The sequence below is a fragment of the Rattus norvegicus genome, chromosome 17 (genome assembly GCF_036323735.1).
Source record: "Rattus norvegicus strain BN/NHsdMcwi chromosome 17, GRCr8, whole genome shotgun sequence".
NCBI classification, from domain to species: Eukaryota; Metazoa; Chordata; class Mammalia; order Rodentia; family Muridae; genus Rattus; species Rattus norvegicus.
In genome coordinates, this window is record NC_086035.1 from 49,932,473 (window position 1) to 49,956,028 (window position 23,556).

Consider the following 23,556-nt stretch of genomic DNA (forward strand, 5'->3'; position numbering starts at 1 on the left):
CCTTCTCTTTCTGCATCATTTATGTTGCTTTTGATTTGTCTCTTTTAGAGTGATATGTTTGATCACACCTGTAATAGTATCATTTTCTGTGTCAGTGTTCACCTGCTGCCGGTCTCAAAACAGCTTCCTTGACCCATTACTGAGTAAGCGCTGCAGCTCCAGAAGAAAAATATACTCCTCTAAACACAGGCAGTTACATTTTACTCTAACCACCTTTTGACTTGCTTGGCACGTGGGATGTGGGGAGAAAGTATTGAGAGACTATGTGAGTAAATAGATAACACAATTTTCTAAGGAAATAGGCAATGCTTGGGTAAGGTATGAATTGAGTATACAAAAGTCGTTATCCACAGAACCCTCTTTCTTCTTCCTTCTTATTTAAAAGTTACCTTGGTAACTCTGGCTCATTACCTGTAGATACTGTTAGCGGTACATAGCACCGCACACACATTGGCGTAGTACTTAGAGATGTGGGATTATCATGTTTGAGTCACTCTTCTCCTGTTGCTGATAATATTGGAACAAGCAATGTTGGAATACTTACTCTTTTGACAGTACACACTTTCCGGACTGGGTCCTGGTCCAAAGGAAGCCTCAATGATTGGTAGGGAAACTGCAGACTTGAGTTAAAGGCTACATAATAATTGAGTACTGGACCGATGGATCTTGGTCTCCGTGATGATTGCATTGTGCCTTGAAAATTCTTAATCTTGGAACTGAAGAAAGGGTGTGTGTGGGAATCCGAATATCATTTTGGCAGAACTTTTGTAACTCTAAACATTTAAATAGTTAAAATGGCAGTGCTATGGGTCCAGTGCCTAGGTGGGAACGGAGGAAGGAGACCATGAGGATGAGACCATCAGAGAACAATAGCGAAGGTGGAGAGTCAGCTCAGCAGGAAGGAAGGCCTGTTTTTGCTTCAATTTGAGGGATTTGTACGCATATTGTAAGGCTTGGCTGATCCCCTAGGATTCAAAGCCTAGGAGAGAGACTTCCAGGTGAGCTCTTGAGAAGCCTCTCTGGGAACAGGAAATGCCGAGGTGCACTTGTTTATGTTGTTGATGGGGGCGGAGTAGCGACCCTGAAGCTCAGTAGGAGGCAGTGGAGGGAGGGATCTTGAGGAAGTGGAAACTCTCTTACCCGAGCTAAGCAACAGTAGGGGAGGATTTATAGGCTCCAACTGCTCTTGCTTGGGCTTGGTGTCCAGTTCTACCTGCTGCGAGCAGGATTCTCGAGCCTCCACTACAGGGAAGGAAGGGCCAGCCCGGCCTCGAGGGCTGAACGTTGGTGTCTTTGCCTTTCCTTTTCCAGGGGGTGATGCCAGGCATCCCTCATCCCCTCCTTTAACTGGACCTGCTGGGGAAGAAGGCACAGCAGGAACCCTGCCACCTTTAGCCTGAGCCTGACCCAGAACTGGTCCAGGTATTGAACTTCAGGACTTCATATTATCAAGGGCCGTAGACCCCAGCAAGGGAGCCCATTTGAATTGTCTTTAAAGATCTAGCAGAGAGTGCCCATTTCGCTATGATGTACATTAACTTTGTTGGGATGCAGTCTTAGGAGTTATTCCTGCTTTTACCTTAATGTCTTCTACTATGCATCCTTGATGTTAACACCCATGGAATATTTGTGGTGTGCTCCAGAGAACAGCAGTGATTTTGTTCTAAAAACTCATTAATATTAGAAGTGAGCATATCTAAAAGGCATGTTTACGACCAATTAAAGGTATAGGAAACAACCACACTATTAGCGCGCGCGCGCACACACACACATACACACACACACACACACACACACACACACACACACAGAGAGAGAGAGAGAGAGAGAGAGAGAGAGAGAGAGAGAGAGAGAGAGAGAGGCAATATGACTTAAGACTGTAACATTCTGGCATTGCGTGCAGTAGTCTGCCTGTGACTTTGACTCCTCTCTAGAGAGTAGTTTGAGCAGGCCAGTATTTTCTAAAGGGAATTAGGCAGTAGTTTAAGGTGTGGTTTGTGTATACAAAGAGAACATTGCTTAATTTCTCCCATGTTTTGTATTTCTTTTCCTGTTCCATGGAGAAGCAGACAAATGGCAAGCAAAAAACGTGAAGTCCAGCTACAGGTGGGTCTGTCCTGCCAGCAGGTCTTCTTCTGGTGCAATGACACTTGCTATATCTCACCATATTTTGCTTTTTGCAGTCAGTCGTCAATAGTCAGAACTTGTGGGATGAGATGTTGCTGAACAAAGGCTTAACAGGTATTGGGGCTTTCTGCTGTCAGTGTTCAGGGTTTGTTTTCAAGCATCTGGGGACACCTTGCAGAATTCAACCCCCTGTCTCAAAGCTGCCTTCCTGCCTTCCTCCCTGGGATCCCTCACCTGGGATGGGAATGTGCCAGCCTCCAGATTCTTTGACTCTGCTTTTGATAAATGTCACCATTTTCCAGTGATTGATGTATACCAAGCCTGGTGTGGACCCTGCAAAGCCGTGCAAGCTTTATTCAGAAAACTAAAAAATGAACTGAATGAAGATGAGCTTCTTCATTTTGTCGTTGTAAGCTTTTCGTTTTTGTTCAATGTGTTTTCTGTGTTTAAAGATCCCCTGTACTTTAAATATTTTCTTAGCTTAAGGAACCTACCAGTCTTCACTCTAAACAACATTGGCTTGGCAGTTTTGCTATATACTTAGTTCTACTATGTTTGAGAAGTTGTATGATTTTCATCTAATTCCCATGATGCTGAGATAACTCATCATGACTGAAAACCTCAGAAAAATGTAACGATGGACATATGTCTGTTGATATTGCCCCATAGCATGGCCAAAATATGTCCCTGAGTTAACATTATGGGAGACTGTTTCCTGTGTGTCATGGAGTAGAGTCAGGGCACCCATCTGTGCACAGACATTTCAGACCCCTGGGCACCCATCTGTGCACAGACATTTCAGACCCCTGGGCACCCATCTGTGCACAGACATTTCAGACCCCTGGGCACCCATCTGTGTACGAATAATTCAAAGGAAGTAATTTTTCTTTCAGCTGTTAGCTATCAAAAGTGACAAGAGATTAAACATCACAGCCAAATTCACTTGACTCAATTGTGCTGATTATTCAATCTGTATCCAGGTATAATTAATAGTTCAATCTATATCCAGTTAACAGTAAGTTAGAATCGTACTGGCCAGTGTGCCTTTATGCACAAACAGAATACTTGAGATCTAGACCAACTGTAGGAAGGCATTTTCACTTTTAATTAACTTAAATTTAGAAACTGAAGGCTGCTGACTAGTTCAGCGGGCAAAGGCGCTTGCTGGCAGGTGTGGTGATAAAAGTTGGATCCTTGGGACGCAAATGATGGAAGCAGAGAAAGATTTTCTCCTTTTCTTTATGGGTCTGTCTGTCTCTCCCTTCTCAATCTCTTATACCAAGAGGGAAAAATGAATTTACACAAATACATTTTTAAAATTATAATACTGGTGTTGCTAAATTAAATTATTGTGAAATTTAGGATTTGAGACAATTTGGCTATGTGAATCTACTTTTAATTATAGTTCAATTATTGACTAAAATTATTTATTTAGTATCAATCATGAAAATATGCTTTGAATATTAAAATTCTATAAAATAATAAATTTTAAGATTTACTTTACATTGATACACATTGAACAAATAGAGAATACATTTCTACTAGATAGATGCAAACTTGAGCCAACTAGCTGTAAACTGCAGAAACAGATAACTGCTGTGTGCACTTTTACTTTAGGTCTCTAAACTACATAGTGTATGAGGCAGACAGAAAACCTCCACACATGGGATTTTTTAGGTGTGGGCCTTTCCTGTCTTTTAAGTGACTCTTGCACATTTGTTTCCTAACCTCACCTATCAACTAACCCTCCCATTCTGCAGAATCATTTGTTCTTCATTTCTTTATATTTTTTAAATTGTGTTCTTGTGTTAGTTTGAATATATATGTATCTCTGTGTATGTCTCTCTCTGTGTCTATGTCTACCCCCCCTCTCTCTCCCCCCCGTGTGTGTGTGTTCGTGTGTGTGTGTGTATTTGTGTGTATGTGCATACATATTGACTGCAAGTGTCTCAAAAGGACAGAGGTGTTGGAAACCTTGGATCTGGAGTTACATGTAATTGGAAAATCATTGCTTTCCTAACAAAGCAAGTGAGACAGCCCACCCCTACCTGTAGTACGGTATTGAAAGAGGCATTCTGTCCTGGGTGATGGACAGTGGCATGTGAGGAGGGAGCAACAGACATTCTTTGGATCAAAGACACATGGGCTGGAACAGAGGGGTGATGGCAAGACCAGGCAGTGAGTAAGGTAGAAACAGAGGTGAGTTTGACTTTTTATGAAGGACAACACTGAAAGGAACAGTTGGCTCCAAATAGCACAGGGCTTGAGTCCTTAAGGCATGTTGTTTGATTCTTCATACAACTACCACAAATCCAGAAATGTTGCAGACCCCACAAAAGTGGTGCATGCTTCTATACCATTTAAACATAGCAAGCAGAATAGTGTGGATATCGCTTTCTCACTGTTATATAAAATATTTACAATATTCTTCAGGCGGAAGCTGACAGCATTGTGACTCTGCAGCCATTTAGAGATAAATGTGAGCCTGTGTTCCTCTTCAGTCTTGTGAGTACAGCATTCATCATCTTATTATCTGATCCACGTGAAGGGACTAGCAGCACTGAAAACTACCACGGGGCCATTTGCTGGTGGTAGTATTTGCACAGTGTTTGCCTTATCTCTATTTGTCTAATAATAAGTTTAATAATTCACCTCCTGGGAGCTTGTTAAGACAACTACACATGGAACTGATTAGAAAAAAGATAAATAAGAGTGCATTTACCAGCATGAGGGGTCAACCTCACAGGAACTTCAGGAGAGAAGTGGCTCTAAGTGTTCATGGATTTGTGCAAAGGTGTCTGTCTGTCATTCTTTCCATGCATTTTGCTTCCATCTACACGTTCACAAATGTTCAGAAATAGTGTAGAAAGTTTATTCCCGGAGCTGGGACCTTTGATTGCTACCTCGGCTGGAGGAGCCATTTGTTTTTCTTCTTTACACTTGCCTGTGCTTTGCCTACATTTCGTAATAGGTGCACAACTGTAATAAGTCAGGAAACAGCATAATAAAACTTAGTTTTTAAAACCAGTCTAAAGTTAGGTACTCAGCCATGTGTTAGCCACGTGAAACTTCAATGGAAGCAATATACCACTCGGTCACCCTTCTGCTTCAGGCTACTACCTTTCCGTAGTAGAAATAATTATTAATAGCATCTCTTGTGTATAAGCTCTCGATCCTTTTAGTACACTTGCAACTATTTAAAAAAATGAATTGAGTTAATTGAGTAAAGAAATTATCATGTCCTTGCAGGATGTTTAATATATACAGTTTGATATATAGAGTTTTCACCTTTTGAAGAAATATGGTCTGTTTTGAGAGTAACAGTTTGATGTCACCTAGTGCACAGGTAATTTAAGGAAACAGTATAAGGAACGACACAAAAGAGAAGTGACTAGTTCGGAACCTGCCTGCAACTTGAAAGTGGTGGGTTTAGGGTTGTTGTTGTTGTTGTTGTTCTTTTGTTTTTATGGTTTTGTTTTTCAGATTTTGTCAGATTCCTGAGTAAAATAGCGCTCTCTCTCTCTCTCTCTCTCTCTCTCTCTCTCTCTCTCTCTCTCGCTTCTTATCATTCATAGTTTAGTTGCTTTCTTTTCCTTCATTACTTAGAATCCGTTACATTTGATTACTTGTCCTTTTCTCCCACTTATCTTCAAGTGAATCCTGCTCAAAACCTCATAGTTCTGCATGTGGTGTAAAGTCTGATTTTCAAGCCCAAGTTCTCCTGTTCCCATTGGGAATTCAGATACCCTACTCTGCCCCAGCTTGTGAATTCTTTATTCTCCTTTCCATTGCAGATCTTTCCTTCCAACATACCTCCATCTACCAAGCCCCATGTTCATGCCTCAGACATTTCCCTGAACAAACCACATTGATGACCACCTATGGAAGAATACTATTTCCTAACTCAAAGCTGCCCTTCAGCGGATATCCCACTTACTTGAACCCTTACATACCCTCCTTTTTTATTAGTCAGCTTCTCTAGTTGACAAAAACTTCATTCTAGCAAGTGTCAGTGGGAGCAGCTCTTCTCAAGAGGATTATCAGGCTGGTATAGAACTGAGAATGCTTAGACCTACAACTGAATTGTAGACAGAATCTTCTCTTGCTCCCAAAGTTTCCGATTCCCCATATGGTCTAGATTTCTCTGTTAAGAATACACATTCTGGGTTCAGACCCAGTTTCCCAGAGTGTTTCCTCACTAACTCTGTCTGTTTGAGGTCCTTCACCCTTGCATTCAGTTACCCTTCTGCATAGTATATTTTCTTTTATAAATTTCTCCTTCTTGTATCTTCCATATCTTAAGTAAAAAACATTTACTGATATAGAGTAATACTTCAGCTGATTAGACACAGTCTTGTAGAGATTCTGCATGTTCTAAACCTCTCTGAACTGTTGACTCTTAACTGTAGTTGTTATGCCATGTGTCTTTGTGGGTCTTTGGGTTTTTTATTTGTTATTTAATAGGGTTAGACACAGACTTCTCATTTCATGCCACCAGGCCTGGTTCATGTCCATGCAGTTATGTTTTGTACATACAAGGTGAAAGACAGATAAAAAGGATGTGGCATCCACTTTAGTTTTCATTGTCAGGCTGAGACAACATAGTCATCTAACAGGAGAGTCTTAATTGAGGAATTACCTAAATCAGATTGGACTGTGGACATATTTGTGGAAGATCATTCAAGCAAATTAAAGGTCCTCTTGGAAATCCCTCACATTTAAAGCAACGATGAATGAGGCAGGCACTCCTGATTGGTGGTAACAGGTGACCACTCCTGTAGGGTGGTAATGTCATGTAGGTGATGGGGTGTAGTCAACCTGGGGTGCAACGAGATGGAGACACACCCATGACCTATATAGAGGATAAAATGAGGAACTCTAATTGCTGATACTAGCGCTCAGGTTTCCCACCAGCACTATTTTCAAATGGCTGATTACAGTAGCTGAAAAAAACTGGTGGGAGTTGGAAGCAAGGAGAGGCAACTTAGTTCGAAGTAAATGATGATTATTGACTTACTATGAAAATGAAACTTTGTTTATATTTCCTCTTATAGAATGGTAAAATTATTGCAAAGATTCAGGGTGCAAATGCACCACTTATCAATAGAAAAGTCATTGCATTGATAGATGAAGAGAAGAAAATTGCAGCAGGTGAAATGGCTCGTCCTCAGGTAATATTCTTGGTGAATGGCTATTACAATATGTTAAATCTTTTATGTTTTCCTAAGGTATTTTCCCTAGCTATATGTGTTCAGCCATTTTGTGTCACTGTGGTAAAATACCCAAACTAGTTGGCTGTTAAGGAAGAGCGTGTTTTGACTAGTAGTGGCATTCCATTGTCATTCATTTCTGTTGCTTTAGGATTGTAGCAGGATAGCACACCATGGCAAGCAGTTCATAGTAGACTGAGTTGCTTAACTTCTGGGGGCCAAGAAGTGAAAAAGAAAGAGGAGAGCAAGAGATCCTTCAAAGACGTGTCCCAAATGAACTATGTTGTTCCAATTAGGCTTTACTTTAAAATTTTTGCCAATCTCCCTGTAGCATCACGGATGGGGACTTCAGCCTATGACAGAAGTTATAGCACTCTATATAACTAGCAAGGTGCTGGCATGCATGGTGTCAATGTAAAATAAAGGGGTCTTTGTGTTCTACTAGAAACAAAACTCCTAGGCACTGTTCCACTATTACACTAAAGTAATTGTTTTATTTTCATTTCTCTTTCACAGTATGTTGAAATTCCACTAGTAGACTCATTGGACGAAGAATATGGGGAAGTGCACTATGAAAGTAATGGTAAGTAACAGTGTAACGGAGTCCAGCTACTGTTTCTGCACATGTTCCCTCACTACACTACCATAGCAACAAAGACCTGCTTTATCTAGTTAGTCAGCATAGAGCGGTCCCAACTCACAATGGCTTATACATTGCAAGACATGGGACCTTTTTGGTTTCTGTTGCCTCGTTTTCTGGTTAAAGACCCTTACCCAGGAAAATGTACTCTTACCTCCTGCAACTGATCTGGGCAGTCAATTTCTAGTTCACTTTTCACCTCCTAGCTTTGTTAAAATAATTTCTCCTTTGAATTCAATAGTTTGAACTCAATTGAAAATTCCATGCCTTTACCGGGTTTTCTATGTGTTTGTGTGTATATTGATTCAACTGTGTGCATGTATTCATGTGCTTGTATTATATTCATGAGCACATACACACTCTTGAGTGTATATGTTTATTTCCTGAGGGGCAGTCAAGTTACTTACACCCTGTGGTCTGATGTGACGGTGTTAATTGTCAGTTTGACAGAATCTAGAATCACCCAGGGCAGAAGTGTCTGTGGATGTCTGTGCAGGGTTCCCTTGATCAGGTTATCTGAGGTGGGAGGATCACTTGGAGGTAATGCCTGTTGAACCCTGAAGTACATAAAAGGGGACCAATAGCTGAGCAGCAGTGTTGATTCCCCACACCCTGCTTCTCAATTGTAGCATGGTAAGACAACATGCCACCTTGATTTCCCCACCATGGGAGCTGGTTTTCTTGATATGAGAGCCAAGATAAACCCTTTTTGCTGAAAGTTGCTCCTGTCAGGTATTTTATCACAGTAACAGGAGAGGTAATTGAAACACCCTATACAAGAAGTCTGTGGTGAGAGAGCAGTTCTTATCCAGTAGCTCTGTTGGTTTGTCATCTGTATTTGTACAGTGCATATCTGAAGCTTCAGTCATTGTTAATACTGAGTAGTAGGAACCACGGGTATAATTCTAATGTGTGAGAATTATTTCAAAATTATATGCCTATATATTTATATTTTATCTCCTTAAAAACCCAGACATTATCAATTCCTATTTCTATGGCCACACCTCTCATTATCCTGTGTCTGAACCAAAACAACAACAACAATAATAATAATATAATTTTTGGATTTTCTCTTAGTGGAAGTTTACAATATGGCAGTTATCAACCCTGATGCTGTACTCATGAGAAAAAATTTGGAAATTAAGGAAAAAGTAAGTAATACTTACCGAAAGTGGTTTAGTTACAAAATAGTAAGATAAGAGATAAACTCTCTAAAGGAGTTTAATTATTCTGACTTACAAATATTCTATCTATTCATGTGTCCTCCTTGAATTAATTGCTTTACCACCACCATCCCACAGAATTTACCAGTATTTTAGATGCTGTGTGGAATTGTTATAAATGTTCTTTTTGTTTAGCAATTAGTGATACAATATTGTCATAAACACACAGTAACTTGCTTTTGTTGTGTACATGGCACTTTTCAATACATGGTAGTTTAAAAACTCATTCAGTTCTTTCTTTGAGACCCAAAACACACACATGTGCACGCACATGTGCACGCGCGCGCGCGCACACACACACACACAATTTATAATATGCATTATATAGAAATAACTATAAGATATAACTTGTGACTACTTTCTTTTTTTTCATTTTTATTAAATTGGGTATTTCTTATTTACATTTCAAATGTTATTCCCTTTCCCAGTTTCCATGCCAACAGGTGACTACTTTCTATTTTCAGTATTTCTATTTGATATCTTAAAGTGTATATTGTACTGATATTATTTCTACTATTTTGTTGTGTTTTATTTCTATGTATTTTCTTTTTGTAATAACACAATAATGCATTGCAGAGCTTTTGTGGATCCCACCAGCAGATCAATAAGACAAGGAGACTTCTATATAGTTTGACATTTTAGGCCTTTCACTGGGGCAGACTCTCAGCTAGCTTATCTAGATTTATTTTAGCTTTTCTACCATGTGGCTGGCCCTTTACTTCTCTGAGCTATTCTAGTCTCCATTCCCTTCTGTATCTTCTTCAAATCTCTTGTGTCTTCTTACTTTCCCCCATGTCATTCTCTCTGCCCAGAAGTTCTGCCCCCCTATTTCCTGCTCAAGCTCTTTCCTGTCCGCTCCTTATTACAACCATTCAGGAATGAAATAATCTCTGATACATCTCTAGACTGCCTTAAGAAGACGAGGAAGGACAAACATTTACAAAGCAGAAAACCCAGTGATGGGCCATAGAAACAAGATCAAAATCCTACCAGCACTTAGCTCTTTGCCAGTACAGAATTAACAATTAAAAATATAGAGACAAACCTTCATAAAAAGTGAAGAAAGATTACTCCAACATCTCCCCCTTTTAGATCAAGAAATATCTTTATCTCTAAAAATCAATAAACTATATACAATAAGAACAATTATGAGAAATATCAGGCAAGAATTATATGTATAATGTAAATGAATTATATGTCTATATATACCTTAAGCAAGAGTTGAATCAAATAAACAGTATGTTATAGTAAATATAACCTTAAATTTCTATAAATATATAAAAATCCATACCAATGCAAAAATTTGAGTCTTGTTGCTTTATAGTCTAAAAGTAATTGCAATAACCCACCCTTCTTTTTCCTATCAAGGGGATACCATAATCAGACCACTTATCCCCCTTTTTTTGTCCTTTCATCTTCCTAGATAGATATGAAGAAGGATAAAGGGAAGAAAAACAAGAAGAGAAAGATATCCCTGAATCTAACCTCCTTAATTTTGTCCCTGACCAAGACCAAAAACAACTTGTAACCAAATCCCCTAAATATCAAATATACATAGCCCATTTTATGACCAAAACCCACCAACCACACCACTCAAGAATGGATGCATCATGCTTCTCAAATTGTTTCTTGCTGTCTTGGGTGGGAAGGCATCTTTTGGGGAATCCTAAGAGAATTGGGACACTGGCCAAGTCCTGGAAGAGTTGGCTGTTTCACTCACTGTCTAGGCTCTGTGGGATCATCTGGGACTATGAAACGTAGGGCTTAGCAGTCCTAGCTGAAGCAGTCTATGAGGCTGGAACACCTGGGGCAAGCCATTTTGAAGCTGTCCTGGATACAATTTTTAAGGCAAAAGCAACTGTGGCAGTCTGTAAGGCTGATCACCTGGGCTACTTGTTTTGTCTTTATTGGTTCCTGGTCCTTTTCTTCTGTGAAAGCACAAAGGTTTACATGTAATATTGTAAGGATGTTTTGTATTAACACATTTATGGAATGTGTGGTGTGCACAGATCAGCTAATGATGATTCCCTGCTCTATGTATGAGAGGGTGAAAAGCATCTGTCAATCTCTATAAGTCTCCTAGGACTGCAAAAGCAAGCTGTAATATAAATCTCTATTCACACCATATGGAAGAATGGCATACAATAACATATCATGAGGACCAGGTAACCAAAATGATTTGTTGGCTGTTCCTGAAGCATTAATGTCTCAGCCGGTCTCTGAGATGTTCCCATGTAAGGGGATTAGCACTTGTGTCACACGGTTCTGTTGTTCTTCTGGGTCTCTTCTTTCATTTCATCATCCAAGATTTTAAGGATTTCTTCCATGGTCAAATCTAATCTTAATTAATTTTGAAGAAATCCATATCTTTTTGCTTCCTGTCAAAACAAAACATATCATCTTCCCCAACACATTTCTTAACTTCCATTCTGAGGTAAACACATCCTTAAAGTCTAAAGAATGATTTAATTCAGCAATGAATTTTCTGTAAACATAACATATCCCAGATAATTAATTTTTCCTTTGTATTTTTCAAGAAAAATTTGTAATAGCCAGTAGGGCAGAATTTTCTGTACTTTGTCAAAAGATATCATCCATATAATGATAAATTATAGATTGAGAAAACTGTTTAAAAATATTTCTAACAGCTGTCATACAAAATATTGACATAAGATGGGACTGTTTAACATTCCTGAAGACTGTAGTTGGATCTTCATGGTTAAAACATGGCACAGTGAAAGCAAATCTTTATTTCTCAAGGGGTATTGAGAAAAAGCAATCATTTAAATCAATCACTATAATAGGTCATAGATAAAGAATTTTAGGGGATCCCAGGTTGTAAGAAACCCATAGGCAAAATCCTTTATTGGTTGCTCTCAGATCTGTCAGCATTCTCATTTCCAGATTTCTTTTCAATGACAAATAAAGGAGAACTCCAAAGGCTGGTAGACTCTTCTATATATTGAGTCTCCAGCTTCTCTTCGATCAGCTATTCTAGAGCCTGTAACATTTAAGGAATATACCTGAACAGGCTTGTTAGATAACCATTTTAATGGTAGAGGAGTTGGTATCAGCAGTGGCTCTCATTAAATATTTGGAAAGCCAACTTCTGTTGTGGACAGCCTGGATGGTCTGTATCTACTTTTGATAACATTATTAAAGACCATCATCAAGACCATCTCCTATTTTATGGCTTGTCCCTGAATTTGGAAAAATGCTATTCTGTGTTTCTCACTGTTGCAATAGATCTCGCCTTCATGACTATATCTACTACATGCAGCCTTAACCTTCCTCTCTGACCTTCTGGTCTTATACATTTAATCCACTTTAGACCTTTGTTTTTCCTAAGCCAATGTCTCAAACAATGGGAGCTGTGTAAATACTTTTGAAAGTTGGATTCCAAGAATCTTGTAGAATTATTGTTATACCTGTTTGGTATCCACTAGGCCTTCAGTCTAAGTTCCATCTAATTGTAATTTCATCTTTGGTCTTTGATAATGTATAGTAGCTTGCCAAAATACTGTTTTCTAGACTCTTCAGAATCTCTTATTCTATCTATTGGAGCTCCTCTATCTCTGTTAAATGCTGCTTGTTTTGTCAGGCATTAGTTTTTCTAGTTGCTCTCTAGCACAGTCTTTCCTTGGCCAACATGGGATGAATGGTTCATGTTGTTTTTTGTCAGGGCCTGAGCAAAGCCCCTTAGGAAGTTTTCCAACAGTAAAGAGCTGCCTTGTATACCTCTGCATGGTCTGCATTCATAGAAGGAAGTCCACTCTTTGACATCTTTTACATTTCCCAGGAAGCTTTCCCCTGGATTGCATTAGAGAAAATTGTGTCTTTAAGTACTGTTTGTCCACAGACATCCTGATCTTCCACAGCCAAAATATTGGGCATTCTGAGCTCTCATGCCTTTTACTTGGGCAATAATAGCTGAATTGTAAGTATTAGATCCAATATCTGCAGTAGTTTTAATCCATTCATAAATAGGTAAAAATCTGGCCTTTTAGAGTCAAATACCTTTTTGCACTCAGCATTAGAATTCTCAAAAGCTAAAGACTCCAATAAAGGTTCTATAGCATTTGGATATGATATTGCTCTATTTACAGATGAATTTAATCTTTTTTAAAGTCAGTAAAAGATACATCTGAACTTTGGATATCTTTGTAAGTGATATATATATATATTGTTTTTCCCATTATTCAACCTTATCCCAAGCACTTAAAGCTACTATAGGACATTGATCCAAGTGACATCATTAAACATAATCTGCACTCTTAATTCAGCATATTGACCTTCATGTAGCACTTGATCCTTGACAATATTGATGCCTCTAGTGCAATTACAGTTTTCCAGAGCTGAAGCCTCTTCTTTCCATAGTGTTAGCCATTGTAGTCGAGGGTCAGCCTTTAGATTGCTGGCATTAAATCTTTCCAATCTTTTGGAATTATATGTGTTTGCCTGACCTAGATATTAAGAATTTGCTTCACATAAGGAAATGTATGACATAGGCCATCATTTCTTCTTTAAATCTTTTTAGATCTAGCACTATTATAGACTTTCACCCAAATTCTTCATAACCTTGTGGATTTCCTCTCACCTGGAGCTATTCTATTATTATAGTTGGAAAAAAATCATTGTATGTTTTCTAATGGGCCTAGACGGCTGTCCTACAATCTTTCCCCAAGGTGGAGGTATGGGCTTTAGATTGGATTGACATAGATTGAGAAAACCTTACTTAAAGATTCTATAATTTTTGTTCTATTGCCTTTAATTTAGCATTCCATCTTTTAGTCCTCTCCTTTTCTGAGTCTGCTTTATTTTGATCTTAGAGAAGATATAGAAAACTATAACTATTCCTCAACAAATTATAATTATTTCCAGGCTGATAGTCAAAACTATATGAGGTCCAAATGCCTTCTGCCTTCGTGTTTTCCATATTTTAACACAAAAAATATTTTCTTCTTTAATTTCTGTAACTCTCTCCTTTCTTCAGAGACTTCACCTTATTTAAATTTAAATATATTTGATTACTATTTATAGTCAGTTTCTTTCCTTTCTTCAGTGTCCATACACATAATATTTATTTCCATATCTAAGTGTCTCTAAACTCTGTCCTCTGCTAACTGCACGTTTGTGCATACATTACCAGTTCAGAAGTCTGCTAGCATTTGCCAGGGATGCTATGAGTTCCAGGAAGGTACTCCTTGCTTCTGACATCTAGATCCTGCTTCAGGTCCCCACTGGCCACCTTTGGCTCTACAAGATAGTAGCAAGCACTTCTGTAGGCAGCATACTGCAACCAACCCCCTGAGACAGAGACTGTGGTGTCTGAAGGACCGTAGCTCCAGCCCCGGACTGCAGCTAGCTGGCTGCCAGCGGTGGACAAAGCTGCTTTGAAGTCCACTCAGGGTGAAGTCTCTAGGAAACCATCCACAACTGCTACTGTACCTGGGTCCTCTCATCTGTCTCCCATGTCTGGAACTTTTGGCCTAAGGCCTGAATCTAGTGCCTAAGCTTGGATTTCATGCCACACTTTGGTGTGCCAAATTACTGTGAGACTTTCATGGATCCCATCACGGTTCAATAAGACACAACGACTTTTATATAATTTAAAGTTTTAGAACTTTCACTGGGGCAAACTCACAGCTAGTCTATCTAAACTTACCTTAATTTTTCTGTCATGTGGTTAGCTCTTTACCTCTCTGCTCCACTCTAGTCTCCCTTCCCTTCCGTGTCTGCTTCAAGTCTTTCACATCTGCTTGCTTCCTCTGCATCACTCTCTCTGCCCATAAGTCTCCCTTACTTTCTTCCCAGGCTACTCTGCCATCAGCATTTTATTACAGCTGATCAGCAGCAAGGCAACCTCTGATACATCTCTGAATTGCCTTAAGCAGAAGAGGAAGTATGAATATTTACAAAATAGAATACCCAGTGATTGGGCCATAGAAATAACATCAAAATCCTCCTGGCACAAAGCTCTCTGCCACTACAGAATCAACAATTAAAAATACAGAGACAAATTTTTCATACAATGTGAAAAAAGGTGGTCCCAACAATATTTGCCCTGATTTTTGGGCATGTTTGTCATTAGTGTATAGCAACACTACCGATTTTTATGTTTATTCTGCACAGTATGTCTTTGCTGAAGTTTGTCAGATCTTAATTTTCTGGTAGAGTAGAGGAGGTTGTTTAAGGATAGGGTCATGTTATTTACATGACTCCCTTCCTATTGGTATTTCTTTCGTCTCTTTCTCATGTCCTCTTATTTGATGTGAGATTTCTAGTGTTAGATGTCTAGCACTACGTGGAGTAAAGATAATGGATACTCTTGTATTATTCCAGAGTTTAGAGGAGATGTTTGTACTCTTTCTATGGCTGCCATACTGTTATACTGTTGGCTGTAGGCTCATCAGCCACAGTCCTTATTATGCTTGGATGTGCTACTTCAATCTCTAGTTTCTTCAGAGCTTTTCTTCCTGAAAGATTTTCAACTTTTTCAAAACCTTTTCTGTTCTGATTGAAATGATCATGTCTAGTTTTTATTTTATTTATGTGTTGAAATACACTTATAGATTTGTGTCCATAAAATAAAACTCCAGTGAAATCAATTTGATCTTGATGTATGTTTCCATAAAGTATTTTTTAATTCTGTTTGAAAGACTTTGATTAAGCATTTTTTTGTTTATTTTCACTGGGGAAATTGATATGTGGGCTTGTTTCTATGCTGTGTCCTGCTTTTGTATCAGGGTGATGCAGACTTCAGAGAGTGATTTTACTAATAACTCCTTCCTTTTATATTTTAAGGGATAGTTTGAGGAACATTAGTATTTGCTCTTCTTTAAAGGTTTGGAAGAATTTAACAGTGAATTCATCTGGATGTGAACTTGTATTTTTGAGAGGTTTGTGTATTCTTGCTTCAACCATACTGACTTATAGATCCATCTAAGTTGTTTGTGTCTTCGTGATTAGAATTTTGCAGGTAATACATACTACCTTAGTTAGGATTTCCATTGCTATGAATAGACACCTGACCAAGGCAACTCTTATAAGTACAACATTTAATTGTGGCTGGCTTACAGGTTCAGAGGTTCACTCATTATCATTAAGGCAGGAAGCATGGGGCTGGAGGACCTAAGAGTTCTACATCTTGTTCCAAAGGTAAGCAGAAGACAGCAGATGGGAGGAGGTCTACAAAGCCCACCCCGACAGTGACACACTTCCTTCCAAAGGCCACATCTCTTAATAGTGCCACTCTCTGGGCCAAGCATATTCATACCACCACACATACATAAAAAATTATAATTTTTCCTGGATTTCCCCCTTTTGTGAAACATAAATTTTCAAAGTACTTACTAATCTTCCTCTGTATTAAATTTCCACATTATCATTTTTTATTTACTAATTTAGGTCTTCTTTCTCTTACTTATTTTAACAAGAGGTTTTCCCATCTTATTTTACCAAAGAACTGAATTTTTGATTGTCTCTGTGTAATATTGTTTTAGTCTTTAATTAAACAATATCTAACCTGATCATTATTATTTCTTACTAACACTGAGATTGTGCTTGAGGTACAACTGTGAGTTATTTTCTTGAAAATTCTCAAATACTTCTTTGTCTTCCTGTATCGGACCCTTGCCATGTATAAATTCATAGCTACAAAGTTTCCTCGTACAGCTGTCCTAGCTGTAGCTCAAGAAACTTGGCACATTTTGATTTCATCATCACTAGTTTCCAGAGACTTTCAAATTCCTTATTTGGTTCCTTCAATGACTCACTACACCCAAGGGTATAGTGTTCAATCTCAATGAATTTATGTAGTTTTCATACTATGGGTTTTTATTATAATGGGACCAGAATCAGAAAAAATACAGAGAGCTGCTTTTTTATTGTTTTCTAAGTCTTGATTTATGACTTAGAATGTGTTCTATTTAGATACAGTTCCATGAACTGCTGAAAGTAATGTGTTTTGTATCTTCAAATGGAATACTCTATATCCGTTTGTTACATACATGTTTACTTTGAGATTACGTTGTTGAATTTCAGTTCAGATGAGGAATCTGAAATTGAAAGTGGGGTGCTAAAGTCACTTAAATCATGTTCAAACTGACTTTGAACTCCCTTAGTGTGTGCTCCATAATGTTTGTGGCTGAGCATTTGAAACATATATATTTATTGTTGGCATATATTCTTGTTAAATCATTCCCATATTAGATTTGTAATGTCTTTAAGAAATCTATTCTGACTAATTTTGATTTGACATATACCTTATCAGATATCTAGATTGCTCGGTGAAGCTGTTTAAAATTTCTGCTTACATGATAGATCATTTCTTATCATTTGATTTTCAATCTGTAAATGTCTTTACTGGTAAGGTGTGTTTCCTGGAGACAATGCATTATGGAATTTAGTGTTTCAACTTGAGTGAACCTTCAAAAATGGAAACATAGGAACAAATGAAGCTAAAATACTTTTGAGCATAGTTAAGAAGTATTCCTTATAGATACTTCAGAAATTGTACATATACTTTAATATATTCATATATATGAATATATATATGGCTTTTTGGAGTGGTACTTTTATTTTCTTCATTCTTTTATGTTAGCATTAAAAATGTTGAGGCACTCTACTCTAATAAAAATATTGTGAAATCTTTGAAGTTTTGAAAATATGGACATCTAGGGAGTATCAAAGGATACTTTTTATGCATTTCTGAGTCATTTCAAATCATGTGAATTTTCTTCTGGCCTTTACCTGAAGATATTAAAATCTAGGTAGTTTAGTAAGTTCATAAGAAAATAGCTCTAATTTGTTTTACATGTTTTCCTTTGTCATGTTTGCTTCTGATCTGACTTGAATCGAAGATAACCAAAGAAGGATTTATCATAGAAATACAGGAAAACATGCTTCTCCCCGAAGAGGTAGCGAGGGAATTCTACAATCATATGATAGATGAGGTAAGAAGGCATTTAAAAATCCACTGTGTACATATTTACACACACACACACACACACACACACACACACAACTGATTGCTATAAATTCAGATTTCCATTATAGAGTAGAAAACTGATAATTCTAGCCAACTGAATAAATTTTGGTGTTTTGAAGATGTCCACAAATTGATGATGCCAAAGATGGCATCTCCGGGGACATCTCCAGTAGAAACAGTAACATCCAGGCAAGATTTCAATGGTTTGTTTTGTTGAAGACTCCTTTCTGGCATGTTGTCCGGAAGTGAATAGTCAGTCATCACCTATCAATTTCAGCCTTGGCTATATAGATAGGGGCTTTTGGAATTGTGCTTTTATTTCCCTCATCCTTTTATGGTAACATTTCAAAATTTGAGGCAGCCCACTCTAATAAAAATATTGTGAAATATTTGAAGTTTTAAAACTATGGCTATCTAGGGAGTATGTATGTACATCTTGTATGTAGGGATTCTGGAACCCACTCTTTATCTGAATCATTTCTCTAAGGCTGCACTCCAGCAAGTTTTCTTCCTGGAAGAACAGGGTATGTTTCAAAAAATTTTAAAGTGGGTGTGTGACTTGGAAATCAGAAGACTTATCTTTTTTTTTTACTTATTTATTTATTATATGTGAATACACTGTAGCTATCTTCAGACACACCAGAAGAGTGCATCAGGTCTCATTACAGATGGTTGTGAGCCACCGTGTGGGTGCTGGGATTTGAACTCAGGACCTCCGGAAGAGCAGTCAGTGCTCTTAACCGCTGAGCCATCTCTCCAGCCCCTCAGAAGACTTATCTTAAAAAAAAAAAACCCACTCAATATTGTGGGTCGTAAATACATGTGGCTATTTGAATTTAAATTCATTCAAACTAAATCACACTTAAAACTTGGAGTCTTATTTACACTATGAACATTTCAGGTGCTCAGTAGCCATATCCAGAAATATTGTTAGGGAGTGCAGAGTATGTTACCCATAAGGAATATTCTACTAGTCAGCCCTTTTAAACTGACCTAGTGCTCTAGTTCTCCTAACTTCCATATGTATATGTGTATGTGTGTGTGTATGTATATGTGTGTTTCTATCTGTGTGTGTATATGTGTGTATCTGTGTCTGTGTGTATGTATGTGTGTGACTGTCTGTCTGTGTATGTGTGTGTCTGTGTATTTATGTGTGTATGTGTGTATGTGTTTCTGTGTGTGTTTGTCTGTGTGTGTGCCTGTCTCTCTGTGTGTGTAGAATTTTGCCAGTTGTGTCACCAATATGTGTGTAATTTTATGAAACACCAACCTATGCACCTATGTTTCCAGAAATTGTTGTATTCACCAGATTTCTATCACTGTGTTCAAATATACCAACTGAAAAGAAGGAGGGCTTCATTTTGGTTCATGATCTGAGACATTTCATTCCATAGTGGCCTGGAGCCATAACTTGATGTCTGTGCTGAGACAGAATATCATATTCAGGAGATCATGGTGAACTAAAGCTGCTTACTTCCTGGAGCCATGAAAAAATGTGGTAGAAGGAGATGTCAGGGTCCTGATACTGTTTCAGGGTAATACCCAGTGATTGTACAGCCTTCCACTTAAGTGTTTCATTGCTTTTGGTAGCAATCACATGCTGGGGAGCAAGCATTTAATACATGGCCACTGAGAGAAATATTGGATCCAACTGTAACAATTACTGAATTAGAAACTTTGGGATTGCACATACACACACACAAAAATGCCCTCCCTGTCTCCATTTACCTCTGTCTGTCTGTCTCTGTCTCTCCTTTCTTTGTGTGTCGTGTGTGTTAATTTCTTGAGGATTTTGTACAATATATTTGATCATTTCCTTCCTTCCTCCCAACTGCTTACCCCTACTTCCCTACCCACCCAATTTTGTGTCCTCTTTAAAAAGACAAAGATGAAGAAGAAGAAGAAGAAGAGGAAGAAGAAGAAGAAGAAGAAGAACAAGAACAAGAACAAGAAGAACAAGAAGAAGAACAAGAAGAAGAACAAGAAGAAGAGGAAGAGAAAGAAAAAAATGAAAAAACAAAACAAAAGAAAAAAACAAAAGAGAAGAGGGGGAAAATTCCACCATGTTTAATTGTGACACAATGCATAAGACCTGCTCAGGCTGAAGCCAGACAAAGTTTGAGCATGAAGATAGGAGGAGGGTACACAGTCCCACCTTTAGTTAAGGAGCTATTAGCAATGACAGCAGCTGGGAGAGTCAGATTTCTTTAAGTTTGGGGCCCCTGGACCACAATGTAGTGTAAGACCTCACATCCAAGAGTATATTGGCTGATGAAGACCCTTTACATGAACTGGCAACATCCTAGTGGTTGGAAAATAGTTGTGCTACACTGTATTTAAAATCACTTTCTGCTGGAAGTAAATGCCTACTGTGCAAAAATGTCCTTGCAAGGAGATACTTTATATGGACAGTTTGATGACCACAAAAGGAAAGATTTCACTGTGTTTTGCTTTGTCTAGTTGGTTGGTTTTTGTTTTTCACAGTGGGTGTTATTGTAATGCAATTGTATCAGGAGCCTGAGGGAGAGTTTCTCATTTTCTTTTGTAGCCTGACTTTGAAGAGTTTGTATATTCTATGACAAACCGCCTAAGCTGTGTGCTCATTATATCTCAAGGAGAAGACACAGAGGTTATTGAGGAGGAAGCTCTCCCTCAGTCTGATGATGAAGAAGAAGAAGAAGAAGAAGAAGTAGTAGAAGAACCTGACCCTTTGGAAGAGCCTCACGTTAGGTTTGCACCTATGCTGGTAAAGAAGAAACGGGACAGGTAGCTAAGACCAGCCCTTTATCACATATAATGTGTCACTAGGTGATGGCATATGATGCCCAGATGTCTCAAAACCTAATGTTTTTCTATAGGTACAAGTTTCCTTTTGGTCAACGTAGAATATTATGTATGGAGAAAATGGGGAATATCCTTGAATGTTTATGACAAGAAAATTAGAAAGGGCATAACTCCCTTGCTTACTTTCTAAACCTGGCACCCAACCTGGCCTCATTCTCTCAGGCTTAGGGAGTGTATCAGAACCATGCACTGCCTCAGCCAGCCCTGCCCATTCTCCAGCACCAACCATTTCCTTTGTCTGCTAGGCTCTCTTATTTAGTTAAGATATTTACTGGTATAAAATATATATTTAAGTAACTCATTTTTAAATATTTCAAAATTGTCAAGAAGTCTTCAGAATGTTGGCTTTGTGTAATACTGTTGTGACTTTTACATTTCTAAAGACTAAGAGCTAGAGTTTGATACAAAAGTCTTATAGAGCACACCTGAAGGAGTCTAGTGAGGAAGAAGCCATTATGATATTTGAGCCTGAAGGCTTTGTGCCTAAGTCTGCTACTGCTTTGTGTCCCAGTGCTATTGTCTGTCTGGGATGCCCAAGATATTTCCCCTTTCCATATGAACTGTGGAATTTTCTTGTGGTTTCTGGTTACTGCATGTTTTTTAGGTAGCAGATAACTTTAAACTTTGTTTTGCTGTTGTATTGCTGGCCAAGGACCCATTTGTGCATGCTACTCAAATGTTCTCCTCCTGTGCAAGGTTATAATGTCATTTAGTTTCAAGTTTTAAATCAGGGTAGAGCAAGAGAAAAGAGAATTCAGTGGATGCCCGAGGGCTTTGGAAACAGTAGGAGTCACATTCAGAGTGATAATGTGTGTGCAGAAAGAAGTGTTGTATTATGTTATTAAATTCTAAGTCATTCATTAGCATAAAATTTTCATACATAGCTCTTGCACCTTAGCTCATAATAATCTTAGCTTATACTTTGGGTTTCAACAGTTTGCAAGAGTATATGGACCGACAACATATGTCTGATTACTGTCATGTCGAGGATGATGCGGTTAAGGTGTCCAAGTTCATTGACATATTATTCCCTGATTTTAAAACCATGAAAAGCACGAATGTACAAAGGACACTAGGATTACTGTATCCAGAAGTCTGTGAGGAAGAGAAAGGTAGGAAGTGAAGCACAAAATAAGAACTTGGAGGGTAGGATCTGAATATTGATTCATCACTTTCTCAATAATATAAGAAATATTTATATGAAGAATTTACAAAGCATTGTCTAACCTCCGACTTTGCTGGAATCTGTCTCAGCACTGTCAATGCCTTACAGGACACAAGGAGAAAGGGCAACTACTGTCTACAGTGCCTTGACACAGAGCTCTGGGAGAGCCAGATAACTAGTGTGACTTTAATAAGGTTTGGTACTGGTCTATTTAATTTATAAAAATCAGAAAGCATACATAGAGTGCCTCGAACTCGGAGTATTAGTTTTTATTTGTTTATTTGTTTTTCAGTACTGGGGACAGTGCCCAAGCTCTCACTTGTCTGTAAGCACACTGACACTGAGATACAACCCCAAGTCCTATCCCTAAATGCTGGTCATTTAAAACCCCATCCCATCATCACACAGCAGAGATAAATTCTCCAGAGTGAGAATGAAGGTTTTACATAGCATCATTTATTCATTCATCCATCTACTTAGTCATCTGATTGTCAAATTCCCTGAACAGGATTGAGAATCGTTGATAGTGCATGCCATCTGCCTTGGAGATATGCAACTCCCACTTTCCATCTGTGTGCCTTGACTCCTCAGCTTTCCTCCTTAAACAAGCTGACACATCTATGTGGTGTTTATTAGGGGCTGATGTTGTACCGTAGTGACACACCATATCTTAAAGCAAAAGGTTAGGTGCAATGTTAACTCTTGATGTGCTTTCTCGTATTAAGGAAATCTCCATGCATTATGTAGCTTAAGGCAAATTATCTTTGTTGTTGTGAATGCGTATATCTTTATTTTAATTTGCACTGCTGGGGATTAAATCTGTCTTATTGTAAATGAGTTTTGTCACTTTGTAAACAGTTTATTCTTTGTCTACAGCAATTACATATTTTTCTGTATTTGATAATATGGCAGATTAATTTTTGAAGAGCATTTGTGCTTTCCTTTATAATCATCTGGTTTGGGTGTCAAAATGATACAGGACTCATAAAACAAGGAAAAAATAGTCTTTCCTCCCATGTTTTATTGAAGAAGTAGGATGTTAATCACTTGGAATATCTCCCAAATGCTTTCTGAGATTTGTTAGGGAAATCAACGGGGCCTTGAAAGTTTTATTGCCTTTTATTTTTATTTTATTTGTACTTTTGGATCTTCCATAATGAATGTGTCAGTTTTTTAAATTAATAGACTTCGTGCTTTAGAACATTTTTATCAAACGAGTGACCTACCTCACAGTTCTTATGTGCAGAGCTGGGTCCCCCCCCCCATTTTCTTGTAACCATCTTGTGTTATATTGTGCTTAACACTGTAATATTATTGCTATACCTAAATGAAAGTTCATAGTTTTTGTTAAGGTTCAC

General features: G+C 38.2%; 1 protein-coding gene across 12 annotated transcripts in view; it reads left to right on the forward strand.

Annotated features, from left to right (window-relative positions):
- The first annotated feature begins 388 nt into the window (after positions 1 to 388).
- Nme8 (NME/NM23 family member 8) overlaps positions 389 to 23,556 on the forward strand; it is a 67,750-nt gene continuing 44,582 nt past the window's right edge. For 2 of the 12 annotated variants that reach the window (XR_005495310.1, XM_039095979.1), the window contains exons 1-11: positions 1,284 to 1,422; positions 2,067 to 2,106; positions 2,184 to 2,241; positions 2,430 to 2,536; positions 4,561 to 4,632; positions 7,182 to 7,298; positions 7,854 to 7,920; positions 9,055 to 9,128; positions 18,062 to 18,154; positions 20,738 to 20,955; positions 21,970 to 22,145. Coding sequence is in view for 10 of the 12 variants with exons in the window: in XM_039095979.1 (XP_038951907.1) it covers positions 2,074 to 2,106; positions 2,184 to 2,241; positions 2,430 to 2,536; positions 4,561 to 4,632; positions 7,182 to 7,298; positions 7,854 to 7,920; positions 9,055 to 9,128; positions 18,062 to 18,154; positions 20,738 to 20,955; positions 21,970 to 22,145 (1,015 nt within the window). In the remaining 2 variants the exon portion in view is untranslated. Of the gene's footprint in view, positions 999 to 1,280; positions 1,423 to 2,066; positions 2,107 to 2,183; positions 2,242 to 2,429; positions 2,537 to 3,020; positions 3,108 to 4,560; positions 4,633 to 7,181; positions 7,299 to 7,853; positions 7,921 to 9,054; positions 9,129 to 16,279; positions 16,359 to 18,061; positions 18,155 to 20,737; positions 20,956 to 21,969; positions 22,146 to 23,556 lie in introns of those variants that run through there. The other 10 variants (XR_010058906.1, XM_017600637.2, XM_039095975.2 and 7 more) reach the window with 9 other exon arrangements.